This window comes from Scleropages formosus, chromosome 17 (genome assembly GCF_900964775.1).
Source record: "Scleropages formosus chromosome 17, fSclFor1.1, whole genome shotgun sequence".
NCBI lineage: Eukaryota > Metazoa > Chordata > Actinopteri > Osteoglossiformes > Osteoglossidae > Scleropages > Scleropages formosus.
The window spans coordinates 24,155,605-24,170,647 of NC_041822.1; the positions used below are offsets into that span (position 1 = coordinate 24,155,605).

The 15,043-nt window shown below is 52.8% G+C and overlaps 1 protein-coding gene across 1 annotated transcript in view; it reads right to left on the reverse strand.

Moving 5' to 3' along the window:
• The window catches only part of si:ch73-138n13.1 (uncharacterized), a 36,855-nt gene that overhangs the window by 13,970 nt on the left and 7,842 nt on the right, over positions 1 to 15,043 (reverse strand). The window contains exons 2-7 of the mRNA XM_029259728.1: positions 12,400 to 12,494; positions 9,796 to 11,063; positions 9,428 to 9,533; positions 5,144 to 6,262; positions 3,587 to 4,972; positions 2,030 to 2,155 (exon numbers count right to left, since the gene is read on the reverse strand). Of these exons, the coding sequence (XP_029115561.1) occupies positions 2,030 to 2,155; positions 3,587 to 4,972; positions 5,144 to 6,262; positions 9,428 to 9,533; positions 9,796 to 11,048 (3,990 nt within the window). The 5' untranslated portion in view covers positions 11,049 to 11,063; positions 12,400 to 12,494. The remainder of the gene's footprint in view (positions 1 to 2,029; positions 2,156 to 3,586; positions 4,973 to 5,143; positions 6,263 to 9,427; positions 9,534 to 9,795; positions 11,064 to 12,399; positions 12,495 to 15,043) is intronic.

Below are 15,043 nucleotides of genomic sequence, written 5' to 3' on the forward strand. Positions count from 1 at the left end.
ATTTTTACCTTCTGTTCTGCTGGTAAGGAGATCAAGAGCGAAGCAGGCGGCACACTGGACTCAAAGATCACAGGTTCAAATCCCACCTCCTGCTGCAGTACCCTGATCAAAGTACTTACCCCGAACTGATACAGTAAAAATGAGCGAGCTGCACGAATGAGTAAATCGGTGTAAACGCCTTAGCAACGCAAGTCACTTTTGGAGAAAAGTGTCAAACATATAAATGCAAGTAAGGTCAGAAGTGACACACGCACAGCGCACAGTCCACGGTTCGACGGACAGCAACGCGGCCCCATCTGCTGGTAACTCCGAAAGCAACGTGCCGAGAGGCTCTGCAGCCGAGCGCAACACCTCCGGGGCCACTTCCTTCCATCATCCATTGCTTTGTTGTACGTACAGGCGGAACACACACACACACACACACACACACACACACACTTACCCAGAGCTGCTGCAAAGGCCTCAGGCAGGACGGACACACATAGTACTCCATCTGTCCGCCGTCGGCCGTCCTCAGTCTCCCCGGCTCACCCGTCCTTCCTGCCTGTCTCGGTCCCCAGCCTCGTCCCCACGTCCCCGACACTGACTAAGCCTCAGCTTCGCTCAAACACAGACACCAGAGCGATGGTCAGCGATGTCTCTTCCTCCTCCACAGGTGGCCCTGCCCCCCCGGGGGGGGCGAGCGAGCGAGTGGGGGAGAGAGAGAGAGTAGGGGGGAGTGCATACGAGACGAGAACGAGACGAGAGGAAGGGATGTATAATTTAGCAACCTTACACTTCCTTTTAGAGACCACACACACACACACACACACACACACACACACTCTCTCGCTGCTAGTTTTCATCACCTCCTGTATTGCTCGGACCAGCTGTGAGCACAGAAAGCCCAGCAAACGGATGGCATCACACATCCAGGGCACCAACCTTCGCAACACACGAAAAAAAAACTGGGCCAGTGGGTGGACTACTTGCTCAAACTGCCACCTTGCAGCGGAGCATGACAGTGTAAATAAGAGTAACTTACCACCAAGTTGCTTTGAACAGAAGTGTAAATGAGTGTGTATTACAGTGTTTTACTATTCGTTTGTTGACACTTCTCTCCAAGGTGATGTTACAGCGTTAAGCTTCTTGCACTGCTTTACCCATTCATGCACCAGGGGAATTTCTACCGTACTAGTTCAGGGCGAGTACCTTAGTCCCGGGTACGACAGCAAAATATGCACCAAATAGCAAATGAACAATAATAATAATTTGGCCAAGTCGGACGCTGTCCTCAACACGCAGCGGCGTGAGGGGGGAGCGCGAGGAAGCGGCCGCTCTCCATTGTCCCGCTGTGCGTCTCACCGACCACCGGGTGGCAGGAGAGAGACGCGGGTGGGACCCGGAGTCGGGATCCTCGCACCTTGGCAGCTGTTCATAGCCGGAGTCCCGGTTCTGCAGGAACACGAGAGCCCAAACGCAGTCGTGGGAAACACGGATCCCCGTTGTGGCCCACGCTGCGTTTTCCCACTGCACGCGCACGCACACACCCCCCACCAAAGGTGTGTCTGACCACAAATGAAGTTCCACCGACTGCAGCTATCAAGAAAGCCCCTCCCCCAACAATAAATTAATGCATTTTTGCACCCAGAGCTCTGCTGGTTTTTGCACCCTGTCCCACAAGGGTGGGTCACCGTATCCACCGGCTCCGCCCCCTCGTCCCCGGAGCCAACGCGTTCAAACCGTGATTTCAGCGGGGGCAGGTCCCGTCTCCGTCGCTCATAAACAACTGCTTACACACACCTCGCGGTGGCCTGACTTCATTCCGGCTCCTCTTGTGACACGCACACGTTGCCCAATTGCCGAAGGGCCCCAACACCGCCCTCCGGTGGCAGACGCTGCGGGTGCCGTAGAGATGCAGCAGCAGCAGCAGACACAAGGCCCCACTGTGTAGAAAAGGCTCTCGTGTGGCGCTGGGGGGGGGGGTGCAGGGGAGGCCGGAGGGGGGGCTCCCGAGGGATGACGGACGGACAAGGGAGCCGAGACTCACCCAGCTCTGCTGGTCGCGCTCCCGGTGTGCGCTACGGCTCCTCATGCGGGACAGGGACCCCTCCGTGGTGTTCTCCGAGGGCGCCGCCCTGCGCGACACGCTGCGGGACCTCATCCGAGACAGCTCCTGCACAGGGCAAAGCAAAGAGGAGCTACCACGCGGCGTCAACGTCACCTCAACACAACGTTGCCATCAAACAATGACAGTTTGAGATAAAGAAATCATATCATGAGCTGTGAACCCAAGGGTTGCGCGCACGCACACACACGCACAATCACCCACCACCCGTCCGACTGTCTGCTCATTGATCCGATAACTTCCGTTCACGCAGGAAGGCAGCAGGGGTCCGAAATGGTGACACCGCAAGATCTCAATTAAAAATAAATGAAAACAACAATAAAGCATCCCCGGTCGGTAACCAAAAAAAAGTTATTTTCATTTATGGTGCTTATAATTAACACATGATCAGAAATGGAACGATCAGCATTCACACACTTCTCTTACAGAACACACAGTGTTCGCTAAGGTTATTGAATCTCAAGGCTATGGAACATCAGCTCACGACAAAAGTTGTAAAACCACTATGTTTTAGGGTCGGACCCGAAAATCCGGGAACGTCTATTAAACGACGGAAAGGAAATGAAGGACCGAGTGAAGCCGATCGTACAAATGGAGGATAAATTCATCAGGGCAGCAGGTGGCGTAGGGGTTAAAGCTTGGGACTTACTTTACAGTGCAAACTGCAGCGATCATCTTTCTCCTCTTAGGGTCTTGCTCTCATATGACATGTGATATTACTAATTTCTCATTTTTATATCTCATGATATAACTAACTTATCTGACAAAGTGGCAGAGTGTTGAACTACTTACAACGATTTACCCTGTTATAGAGATGGGTTATTTGTACTGTATCAATTCAGGTTAAGTCCCTTGATCGAGGGCATTACAGCAGGAGCTGGGATTTGAACCTTAGACCTTCATGATCGCGAGATGACGGCTCTAAGAACTACACCACCCGCTTCTGGCCGTCAGCTAAAATGTACGTTACGAAAAGTAAAACATGGTACATACGCATGAATACATAATGGAAAACAAACATTAGTGTTACTTCTGCTCATTTTACACCAACAACATGTGGCTGAAAGCAAGAGTCCAAACCAAATAAGCAGTTTGAGAGTGTGTGTGCGCGCAGAATCTAAAAACAGACACGACTCCATTCTCTATTCAGTAGGGTTTCCTCTTCCTTTCGCCGCACCAAAATGCCTCCTAAACATGTTTCCAGCCACTCGAGGAGTGGAGCCAGTTAGGAAGTCGACACTGTAGCAAAGCAGTGCATGCTGGGTAACCCCCCCCCACAGTGTGCTCTCTCTCACTCAGACAGACACACACACACAAGCTACCCACAAGTCCTAACACAATAAACAGCAGCAATAAAAGGTAGCGTATCGAAATGAGGGCCCGAACATAACCACGCCCCCCCCGCAGGCGCAAAATCAAAGTCCACCTTCGTAGGCGGCAGATGGACGTACCCTGCGGTTGATGTTCCACCCCTCTCACCTGTGTGTGCGTGTTTAGTTTTCTCCATTGATCTCGCCGCTCTGGTCCCTGCTCCTGCGCCCGCCAGAGACGCTCCGGCACGGAAGCGGTACCGTGACCCGGTCTCAGACCTTCGATGGTCCGTGTTTTTGGAAGCTCTGCCTTGGCAGAGGGGTTCCTGGTGCCAGCTTCTGCTGGGAGACCAGCCCAGTGCTTGTCTGGAGAGAGGCTAGGGCTGGACCACCTCTTCTCCGGGTGCAGCAAGGGCTTGGGAGGAGCTTTCGGTGGGGACTCGGGGGTCACCCAGTAGCCAGCCAGCTTGCTGTGTCCCAAGGGTGTTCCTGCTGCCTTCCCTTCCATCGGTTCCCAAAAGTCCTGCTGAGGAGAACGCGTAGAGGCTGATCTTCCTGTAGTTCTTGCTGGAACGCTTCCTTGTCCATCTTCTGGCTTGAGCATGCACACTTGTGTACCGTTCCCATCCCCCAGGTCCATTCCTCGATTGTCCTCCGAGGCAAATGCGGCCGTAGGAGCCGCGAGATGCACCTGGGAACGGAAGGAGTCGATGTCCAGGATGGCCATGTGGTAGGGCTTGTTGGGCTTTTGGGTGGGCTGCTTCCACCAGTCCCCTGCCGGGGTTCCTGTCCATTGCCTGTCCATCAGCAACATGGAATCCAAGTCGAGCACCCGTGGCCTGAGCGCCTCGCTCCGTTCCTCTTGGTTCCCTGCAACCCACGGCTGCTCCCAATCCAGTCGCCTTGGTGAGATAGGAGCTCTCTCCTGCTCGCTCTCTATCTGCACTTGGCAACGTCTGTCCAGCTCCTGAATCTGTTGTCTCCCCTTCCGTTTCTGAGCCTCCTCTTGCCTCTCCATGTGCCTCTCCATCTCCATCTCAAGTTCTGCCTCCCTCTGTCTCTGCTTCTCTGTCTCTTCCATGATATGCCTCTGCAGCTCCAACACCTTCTCTCTTTGGCTTTCTTGCTCCTTTTCCCTATCCCTCCCCCACGACACGTCCGACACCGTTTCACCCCCTACTCCTCCCATCCAGCGGGGGCCAATGTTCTTGTGAGGGGCTACATTTAGGGATGGATTTCTCTGAAGTGGGACAACCTGAGGATGGGAGTCCAACCTTCCAGAGGTGACAAAGAAGTCATCAACGGGCAACTCTACACCAGCTGGCCTGCCTTGCACCGCGTTACCTTGAGGTGGGAAGTCCTGTATTTGGCCGGTAAGAGCAAAGAAGGTTGCACGGGGCCTGGACAGCTGATCCTCTCCCTCGAGCATTTTTAAACGTTTTGGTGCTCCAGCCTCCTCCCTGTCTGGTTCCATTTGCTTTAACCATTCTGCTTTTCTCTGCCTCTCCTTCTCCAGCTCAGCCTGCCTCTGCCTCTCCTTCTCCAGCTCAACCTGCCTTTGCCTCTCCTTCTCCAGCTCAACCTGCCTCTGCCTCTCCTTCTCCAGCTCAACCTGCCTCTGCCTCTCCTTCTCCAGCTCAACCTGCCTCTGCCTCTCCTTCTCCAGCTCAACCTGCCTTTGCCTCTCCTTCTCCAGCTCAACCTGCCTCTGCCTCTCCTTCTCCAGCTCAACCTGCCTCTGCCTCTCCTTCTCCAGCCTCTCCTTCTCCAGCTCAACCTGCCTTTGCTTCTCTATTTCAATAAATCTCAGCCTTTCCCTCTCCAATTCAATCTGTCTCTTCCTTTCCTTCTCCATTTCCATCTGCTTCTTCCTCTCCTTTTCAAGTTCAACTGCAATCCGCTGCCTCTCCATCTCTCGCTGCCTTTCCTTCTCCATTTCAACTAGCTTTTGCTTCTCAAGTTCAATTTGTCTCAGCCGCTCCCTCTCAAGTTCAATCTGCCTTTTCTTCTCCTTCTCTAACTCAACTTGCCTCCATCTCTCTAGTTCAATCTGTCTCAGCCTCTCCTCCTCCATTTCAATCTGTCTCTTCCTTTCCTTCTCAATCTGCTTCTGCCTCTCCTTCTCCATTTCTACCTGCTTCTGCTTCTTGAGTTCAATTTGTCTCAATGTCTCCCTCTCCAACTCAATCTGCCTCTGCTTTTCCCTCTCCATTTCCATCTGCTTTTTCCTCTCCACCACCAGCTCATGGTCCACATCTCGGTGTGCTTCTCTACTCGTCTCGACAGTGGCCCACCTTTGGAGAGCCCCAACCCTCAGAACACGGGCCTCTACTTGGGACACCACTGGTCCCTGGACGGGTCCAGACACCTCCTCTGTTGGATTAGTCCTGGGCAGCACCCCATCTCCAGAGTGCCGGGAGCGCAGGGTCATGGCTTTTTCCTCCAGCTGGGCAGCAGGGATACGCTCGCTCGTCACCCTCCTCTCACCTACTGCAGGCACGGTGTCAAACACGTGCTCCACCCGGACTGGGCATGGAGCCAGGGGAGGGTCCGTCCCTTTCTGATGAAAGGACAGGCTCCTCCACGGCCTGGCCGCGGGCTCCACCAACTGCACGCTGTGCCTCTCGACCACGTTCTCAAACAGGGCGGCTCGCACCGTCTGCACTGTTCTGCCTGGACAGGGCTCCGGTGTTCTGCTTTCAACGTGTCGTCCACCCTCCAAACCACTGTTGGCCCCCTCTGGCGACTGCTCCAGAAATATTTGACCGGGGTGGTCTGAAGGACTCTGGAGCACGACTCCCATTCCTTCTCTCTCCATTGGCTGGTGAACGGCAAATTCCTCCACCTGAAAAAAAATGAGAAGATGAAGAATGCAGCTTTTCCAAAGAGGTCTAGTTTAGTTTGGCTCTGCTACAACGTGTACTAAGAGCAGGTAGACAAGGCAAATCGTTGTCGAAGCTGCTCCACACAAGCTCAGTGTTTTTCCCCCATTAATCACTGCGGATTACACGTTTTATTTTCATTTCATTTCTTCAAGCTCAAGCACAGTAAATTTTTACTGTATCAGTTCAGGGTAAGTACCTTTATCGATGATGCCATCTATCACAGGATTGAAATTAATAGGAACTTGCTCTTTATAGTTTAAGATGATGGCTTAAGTTAGCGATCATAATGTGTGTTTTAAATTTTTACAGGATTTCTCCCCGCTAATCATTCACGTCCAACTGATTACAACCTCAGTGTGCGACGAGGCAGCCGACGTGGGCGCCACCAACTCACCCCGACCCACCCCGGCCCCCTTTTGACCAAACACAACCGATTCGCTCCACCTCCGGCGTGATCCTGGTCACAGCGTTTGAACCGTGAGCCGGGCTGCGGCACCGTCACCAGTCGCGTTTGCAGGTTTTTCCTTCGATTCTCATTTTCACCGCCGGACGATGGAGCTACGGAGAGCCGGCAAAGGCAGAATCTAGCTGCGACTCCGAGCTGGAGGGGAAAGCGGAGGAGCAGCTGCTCTCAGAGCAGCGTGAACCCTGCCTCAAAACCGATTCTCTTAGGAGACAAAGGACGGCCTTACGGATCGTAACCGGAGAGGGGAAGGGCGCAAGGCAAGAGGGTGGGTGCATTAGCAGCCGGAGCGCATCGCAGCATGGGGACATTTCGTCTAAACGGACGCCAGCTGGTGGGGGGGGGGCTGTGCAGAATAAAACGGCAACACAAAGGAAAGCGACCGAGTACTGCGAAATACACCTGCCCTTTGTTAGGACCGTGAAAAGGAGGGTGCGGAGGCACGGTAACCCAAGCCGACTCACGTTGACCTTTTCCCGGCGTCCCCGGCACACGTCACCGGGCACGGAGCACGAAACGCCTCCTTTTCAGCTTCACGACCGTTTCAACAGTGATGTAACGAAGAGGAGCAGGGGGCGCTTTACAGGCTGAGGAACGTGAACAACGCAAACGGCGATTCGACCGCTGAAATCCTACGAGAAATGGAACAACGCCGACGCGAGCACGGAGACAGATGGCGACGAGCCATTGAGAAAGTCGTGGGCGAGGTCGACCGGGGCCACAGCGCGAAAGAGCCGGCCAATACTACGACGGTCTTGAGGAAAAGCCCTGCAAGCTAGACTATAAATATTTATATGACGTTAATTATTTTCGCATATTTTCCCCTCATGTTTGAATGTTTATGTCGAGGGTGAAGACAGGCGGGGGGGGCGATGACACGCACCCAGATGTTTTCCTTCTCCCATCCCAAGTGGATGCAGTCTGATCAGCAGGCCGAGGACACCGTGCTCAAAGTTGAACTTTGACCTCTACGGCGAAAAGGGACTTTGACACACGAACCAGTACAAACTAAAGCCCGACAGGCAGCAAGTAAAAAGAAAGAACGACTCGCGCCACTCAGCTAAAATATCGACACTTGTTGAGTGTCGTTGAGTAGACGTCCACTCTCGTTGACCTCATCTAGAGTCTTTCCAGAAAGTTCCGTCCTCCACTTGCGTCCTTAGCGCCGAAAGGGCCGTGTCCACCGCCATTACGGTGCATCCGCCTGGTTGCTGCTCTTTCTTCACAAGCTTTTGCAAGCATCACCATCTTCCTAAAAGGGGGTAAGCACGTATTCACGGCAGTCAAAGGCCCGAGTACCGCTGCACAACGCCGGGAATTAAGTTTTCCTCCGCTGCCATTGCAGTAAAGCCGTCGCCAAAGCCAAACCGAGCCACCGCGCAGGAAATAATGGGAATGCGTGAATTTGACCCGTGAGCAAGGCAGACGGTGTCCGCGTGACTTTGCGCAATAACTCCAGAACCAGTGCGCCACAGCGGACAAGACGACAGAACCAGGGAGACGACCCGCTGGCGCTTGTACGTCCACCTGTAGCTCGAGCTTCTGAAAGACGATGGACGAAGGGCAGCGGCGTCCGTCTTTGTGAAGAGCTTCGTCAGTTTAAGAGTTTAACTGAGAAGTGCCGCTGACTTCAGTGAGACACCAAGGGAGTGAGATCAGAGCCAAAGCTCCAGAGCTTCACTTTCACATCAGGTTCAATATTTACATGTATTCATCCATCTGACATTTTTCTCCTAAGCAACTTAAAATCTTAATATACCTACAGTTATTTACTCATTAATACAGCTGGGGAATTTTACCGGAGCAAGTTAGGGTAAGTACCTTGCTCAAGGCTACTACACCTGGAGGTGAGACTCGAACCTACGACCTTTAGGTGCAAAGGTAGTAGATCTAACCACTACACTACCAGCTGCCCACAGAATTATTTCCTCTTTTTTTTTTTTTTAAAAAAAAAAAAAAAGAGACATGGACTAATGGACTGGACCTGATGGCCAGATTGTCTTTAAAAGAAAAAAAAAAAAAAACGTTGGTGCAACCAAAAGGATTCCGTTAGTGAGCGATTTTTACCATGGAGGAAAAGACAAAATTAATTAAAAACTAATTTACATTTCATTTTACTGTTACTACCATCTACTACATTATTACTATTACCGTGCAATATTATACTATTGCTATTTTCGGTTGTATTTTACTGGTTTCAATAACACAATCCTCATGCCGTAGGAGAGGGTTTAATGTGAGCGAACAGGAGAGACGTGTTTAAAGTTTTTAATCTCTAAGTCCATAATGGGCTCCTGTATTTGGGTGAAGGGAACTGTCGACTTGCGGAAAACCCTTAAAGATCCGCTGCCTTAGTGCTACGGCGACACGGGGGGGCCGGGGAGACCCCAGCTCGGCCGCTGGATCTCTCATCGCGCTTGTTCCGGTAAATTCTTTGCCGGTTGACTTGGACAGCCAGTCACCGGGACTAAACAGCCTCTGAGAGCTCAGCACAGCATACCCGCTCATGGGACGTCAGCCCACATCCCTCAGCTGTGTCCTGTCACATTTATTTATCCCTGCAGTAAAAGGTTTAAAAAAAATAAATAAATAAATACAAGTAACGACCATACAAAATCGGCCGAAGGAGTTTCCAGATATTAGCGTGATCAATCGTACTAACCTTCTCTTGAGCGGAGCCTTCCCTCGCACCGCTGCTTCTGCGACCCTCTCGGCCCCAGGGCCGCGGCGGAGAGCCGCTTACATCCTCGGGCTTCTCGGCAGCGAACCTGGGACGCGCCGGCAGCAGGGTGTGTCGGGAACAGAGCAAACGTGTACATTGGTGCATAGAAAACACACACACACACACACACACACACACGGCAGCTCGCTGTAGGACACACGTTCACTAAGACACTTAGCGGTCAACAGGCCAAAAGTGGCACAAAAATGAGGATTGTCTGGAAAAGTGTTGTTTTGATGCTCTTCTGCACGTCACATGTGTGCGAAGGAACATCCATCAAGTCTTGGCCATTAAAGTTACCTTCTTACCGCTTAGTGAGGTCAGGGTGCAGGGGGCGGGGCTTGAACGGTGGTCGTGGAGGCGGAGCCTGACTGGACGGAATGTCTTCTGTCAGCTTTTTGATTCGCTGCTTCACGCCCACCGGGACGTCCGTCTCCGACGTTGGCTGTCCTGGAGAACGAGGCTCTGCCTCCACAGGCGACGGAGGTCGGGCGGCAGGAGACGAAGGACAAAGTCTCTTCATGCCGTCGCCGCTCCGCGTGCCCTCTTTGTCTTTCTCCTCAGTCCTCCTCTCGGGTCCCGAAAGCGAAAGCCTCTCTTCCGTCCCCGATGATTGCAGAGGCTCCGCCCCTTTCCCCATCTTCCCGTCAAGTCCGCTGTCCTCCTGGAGCACCTTCTCTGGAGCGTCGGCTTTGCGCTGCTGCGACAGGCCGATGGACTCGAACCGGGCCGTGAGGGCAGCAGAAAGAGGGCGCCGGCCAACCCAGCGAGGGGCGGAGACAGGGGGCGCCGGCTGGGTCTCTGCAGGTAGAAAGACGGCGGAAACGGGGCGAGGCTTGGCGCCCCTCGATTGTGCGCGCAGCGGGGCCACTCTTTCTGCCGCCGGGTCCCCTCTGCTCTCCAGCTCCCCGGCGACACCGTCCTGTCCCAGCTGGCTGAGGAAGCCCATCGATTTGGCCCTGACGATGGGCCTCTGTCGGCCCTCCGGCCTCCTGCCCGTCCCCTCGGGGTCCGTGGAACCCGCCCACTCGGCAGACCGTGGCACCTGGGAGCTCTTGGTCTGGGGAGGCTGCGCGCCCACCCCCAGCGCACTGACCGCGTCCGGCGGGGTCGTTTTGCCGAGTTCCCCTGAGGGAGGTGTTGGTGCCGGCTTGGGAGCGTGTCTGAGGTTCGGTTGCAGGGCGGGTTTGAAAGTGGTAGTGGTGGGGCGGTTGGCCGTAGAGGCGGGGCTAAAACTGGGTTTGGGAGTGCTGGGAGGCTCGGGTTTGTGGGGGCCAGGTCCGGTGGGCTCCGACCTTGGCTTGGCGTGAGGCTTCGGGGCGAGGATGGGTTTCACACCCGTGTTCTTCTCCACCGCAAACGGTTTGGGGGTGAGGCGGGGCTTGGGCCCCGGGACGGGCTTGGTCGGGTCCGGAGCAAGGATGAGCGGCCTCTGGCTTTCAGAGAGGGGCTCTACGGAGCTCTTGTTGCCAAAATCGGCCAAGGGGCTGAGCCGCAGCCGCCCGCCGAGACCCGTCGCCCTCCCCGCCTCCCCTGACTTCACCTCCACCTGCGTGGCCATCTCCTCGCTGAGCTCCTGGAGGAAGAACAGGCCACACAGGTGAGTCATTCAGCAGAGTCACTTCCTGAACATCAGCCCTCCAGCCTGAGCCCTTCGCCCAGCGCCCTGCAGTGCTACAAAGCAGACAGGTCAGGAACCAGGGTCCACCTGAGCGGCTCGATCCTGCCAGCAGACCATCAGAAGAGCCTCCACACCACTGGGAGAAAACCTTTGCCCCACACCTGGGATGCAGTAGGTGGTGCAGTGATTAGAGCTGCTACCTTCCACACGAAGGACTCAGGTCTGAATCCCATCTCCTGCTGTAGTACCTTTAATCAAGGTACCTACCATGAACTGAGCAAAAGTAAAAATTACCCTATCAATTATATTATATATAGGAGGGCACAATTATGTGTATGATTACTCTATAAATAGGTAAATCACTGTAAGTCGCTTTGGAGAAAAAGTGTCAGCAAAATATTTAAATCTACACCCCTTCTGACCAATCACAACAAACATCCCCGGGGCCTGGAAGGTCAGGATTGGCTATGGGAAGGAAGGGGCGGAACTAGGTGGCACAGTTTATTTTATGATCAGAAACAACAACAGTAATCATCATCATCATCATCATCATCATGGATGGCATTTTAGCGGTAAAGAGCTTTCACCTTGCATTTGAATTACCTGGGTTCAATACCCACCTCTCGCTACCATATCCCAAGGTATGGTACATCCAGGTACTTGATAAAGAATTGATACAGTAAAAAAAATCCTCTGGCTTTAAAAATGTGTAAAAACGTGGTAAGGAGTTTAACAGTATTAGTCGCTACGGAGAAAACGTGTTTGATAAATGAGCAAACGAATGTTTGTGTTCCTCAACAAACCAACAAAGAAACAAACGCTCCTTGCGGTCGTTCATTTGGGGATCGACCTTAACCCTCACAGTAAGGACCTGATTCGGCGATGGGAGATCTAACCAGACCCTGTGAAGGACCTTGCCAGTCTATGACTTCTCCACCGCACCCTGAAGGTCACCTCACACTCTGCTTGAGCCATCAACGTCCTCCGTGACATAAATCACTGCCTGTCTCTGTGTGTCTCACACTCAGACACACACACACACACACACACACACACACACACCGCTGCCCTGCATTTACATTTATTTCCCTCACACTTTGGAGAAAAGTGACTCCCAGCGTTAAGCTACTTACACCGATTCACCCATTTATGCAGCAGAGCAATTGTTACTGTATCAGTTCATGGTACCGCAGCAGGAGGTGGGATTCGAACCTCTCTCCTTTAAGCGCAGTTCACAGGCTCTGCCCACCACGGCACCTGCAGCCCCAGCAGACACCCAGGAAGGACTCACCTGCGCACGTCAGCCGTCTGCGCAGACTGCTGTGTTCTGGCAGCACATGTGCGGTGATGTCATCACGGTGAGCCGGGAGGCGTCGTCACGGCAACCTGAAACAAATGCACTGCATGAGGAGCCCTGGGAGAACAGAGGATGAGTGGAGCGGCGAAACGCACATCTGAAGCACACAAGCTGTCCCCCCCCCCAAAAATCTCTGACACGGACACACACCCGGGACGTGTCGCCACAACCCTGACGGGTGCCAAGCGGCCGTGACGCCCACGGTGGACACGTTTCAATGACTTGCTGACCTCTGCGGCAGCAGTGCCTAAATCGGGGCAGGCGGCCTTTCTACAGGACCCCTAAATCCCGCGCTCGTGTCCGGTCTCCCTAAGGAGATAAACCCCGACTACCTGCAGCATATGGTCACCTGCACTGATGACCGCAATAACCGATCCTGTTAAGGATGATTAAGGTTCGGGAGCGACGGCGAGCACCGCGTTTGTACCGCGCTTGGTGCCCACATGGTCAGGTGCATCGCTCGGTCACGTGGCCCGGGAAGAACCGCATTCTGTCACGCGTGGTGGTTCCCAACCAGGGATAAATAACCACACAAGCACAACTGGGTCCGCGTAACTCGTTTGTTATTTCAAATTTACCATGTATTCACAAGCCATACAAGCTTGATAAGAGACGTCCCTCAGTTTACTTTGAGGTTTGATTCTATATTTAAAAAAAAAAAAAAAAATCACAAGTACAGCTTTAATGAATAAAAAAAATACTTAAGACATATTGAAATTTTTATTAACTTTGAGCCACATTCAAATTTAATATAAAATAACAGAAAACAGGAAAGTCTCTGTATTCAATATCGGTTGTCGAGACAAATTAATTGCATCAAGATGCGCAATGTTCCTCATCTTGCCACTGATCACGGACAGTCAGGAACACCAGACGGGGGCTGTGAACACTGTGGAGGCGAGTTGAATTAAGGTGGCCCCACACTCCTACTGCGTTCCGGTGCTCTTTACTGACATCTACTGGTTCGGCAGGTAAAGCACAATTTTGCAGAATTAAAAGACATGGTATTTTTCTTTCATCTCAGCGCTTGGTGTCATTTTGGACATTTTGGAGCCATACCACCTCGGAATGAGAGATTAGCCAAATAGCCGGGAGTTCCTGGCTCCGGCAAGACACCCGATAACGGTTCTCAGCCTGGGAGGTCAGTTACAAATCAGCCAGGGAGGAGTCAGCAAACCGCGTGTCATATCAGATGTGTGACTCGGCCGACCTCCCGAACCCGGAGTCTTCGACCGAACCCTGGGCAATGCTTCCCGTGCAGGAACTCCAACTCTCAGGTGACACGACCGCACCTGGGGAACTCCCTTTGGCGCTCCGAAGGGACGCAACCATGACCGCGCGTGTCGCGACCTGAAAGAGACCCGCGAGACGAGGAAATACACGTGTCGAACGAGAGGAGCCGACGGACCGACGCGGCGAGAGGAGGGAGCGCATCTGGCCTGTTGACAGGAAATGCCTCTGCACAGCTGGAATGCGAAACATTTGCTGCCGGTGGGAGGGCTGGAACTAAGCGAGGCGCCTCCTACAGCCCGAAACAGAGCAACAATCTGAATTCGGGGGCATCGAACCCTCGCGCCACAACAGGCCATTGACTGAGCTCACAACCATACCTTTCATGCACCGGCTCGAGCTGCTGAAGTAGCTGAGGTATCGAACCCCTCTCGGGGGGCCTTGACCCAACGACCTTCTGGGCACAGATCCTTGCCTTCAAAGCACAATGTTACTCAGCTGAAGTGAGAAAATCCCTGAATCTTGTTGATCATATCTTGTTGTTACAAGAAACATTTTAAAACAAGGAGGTGGAATTCCTGCAAAGTCATTAAAGACACCGTGTGTGTCTGTGTGTGTATTTTTTGCTACACGTAACACCATGAGATTATATGGGAGGGACAAGGGCACAGATTTAATACGAGGGTAAGGCAATCAGTCTGGTGATTAGAGTGGCGCTGTCCCATCAACCACACACACACACACACACACACACACACACACACAGCAGTGCCCCACACCAGTTCAGCGACTGATCTCTGATTCAAGGAGCCAAAGTCTGCAGGGATTAGAGAGAGGAAGTGAGATAGGGGTTAAGGGTACGAGAGGTTGGACAAAAATCCCCACCCCTAGCAGGAACTTGTACACTGATGAATAAACAGCGAGACACAGAAAGAAAGAGGAGGGACGCTGGGAGTGCGCGGGGGCGTGCGGGAGGAGGAACGAGGAAATCGAGAGGGAGGCGGGAGGACAGGACTGGTTCTAGAAAACATTGAGACGCTCGAGAAACGAGGAAGAAAACACCCACTTGGGGGGGGGGGGGGGGTGTTAATTCCAAAACGAACACATAGCAAAGCAGGAAAAAAGAAAAAAAAAAAAAAGAAAGTTCCTTAGGGGGAAGAAAGCAGTTCGTAAACATGCATAAATTACTAAAATATGGAAACAATCAAAGGAAATGTTTCACTGACAGTGACACTAAAGTGCAGATATTTCTGCGATAAAATGCATTCATAAAATGAGTATGTTATGAAACGCAAGCACTTGCACTTTTTTGAAGAAAACTGCAAAAACTGACCCTAGAGCAGCTGTG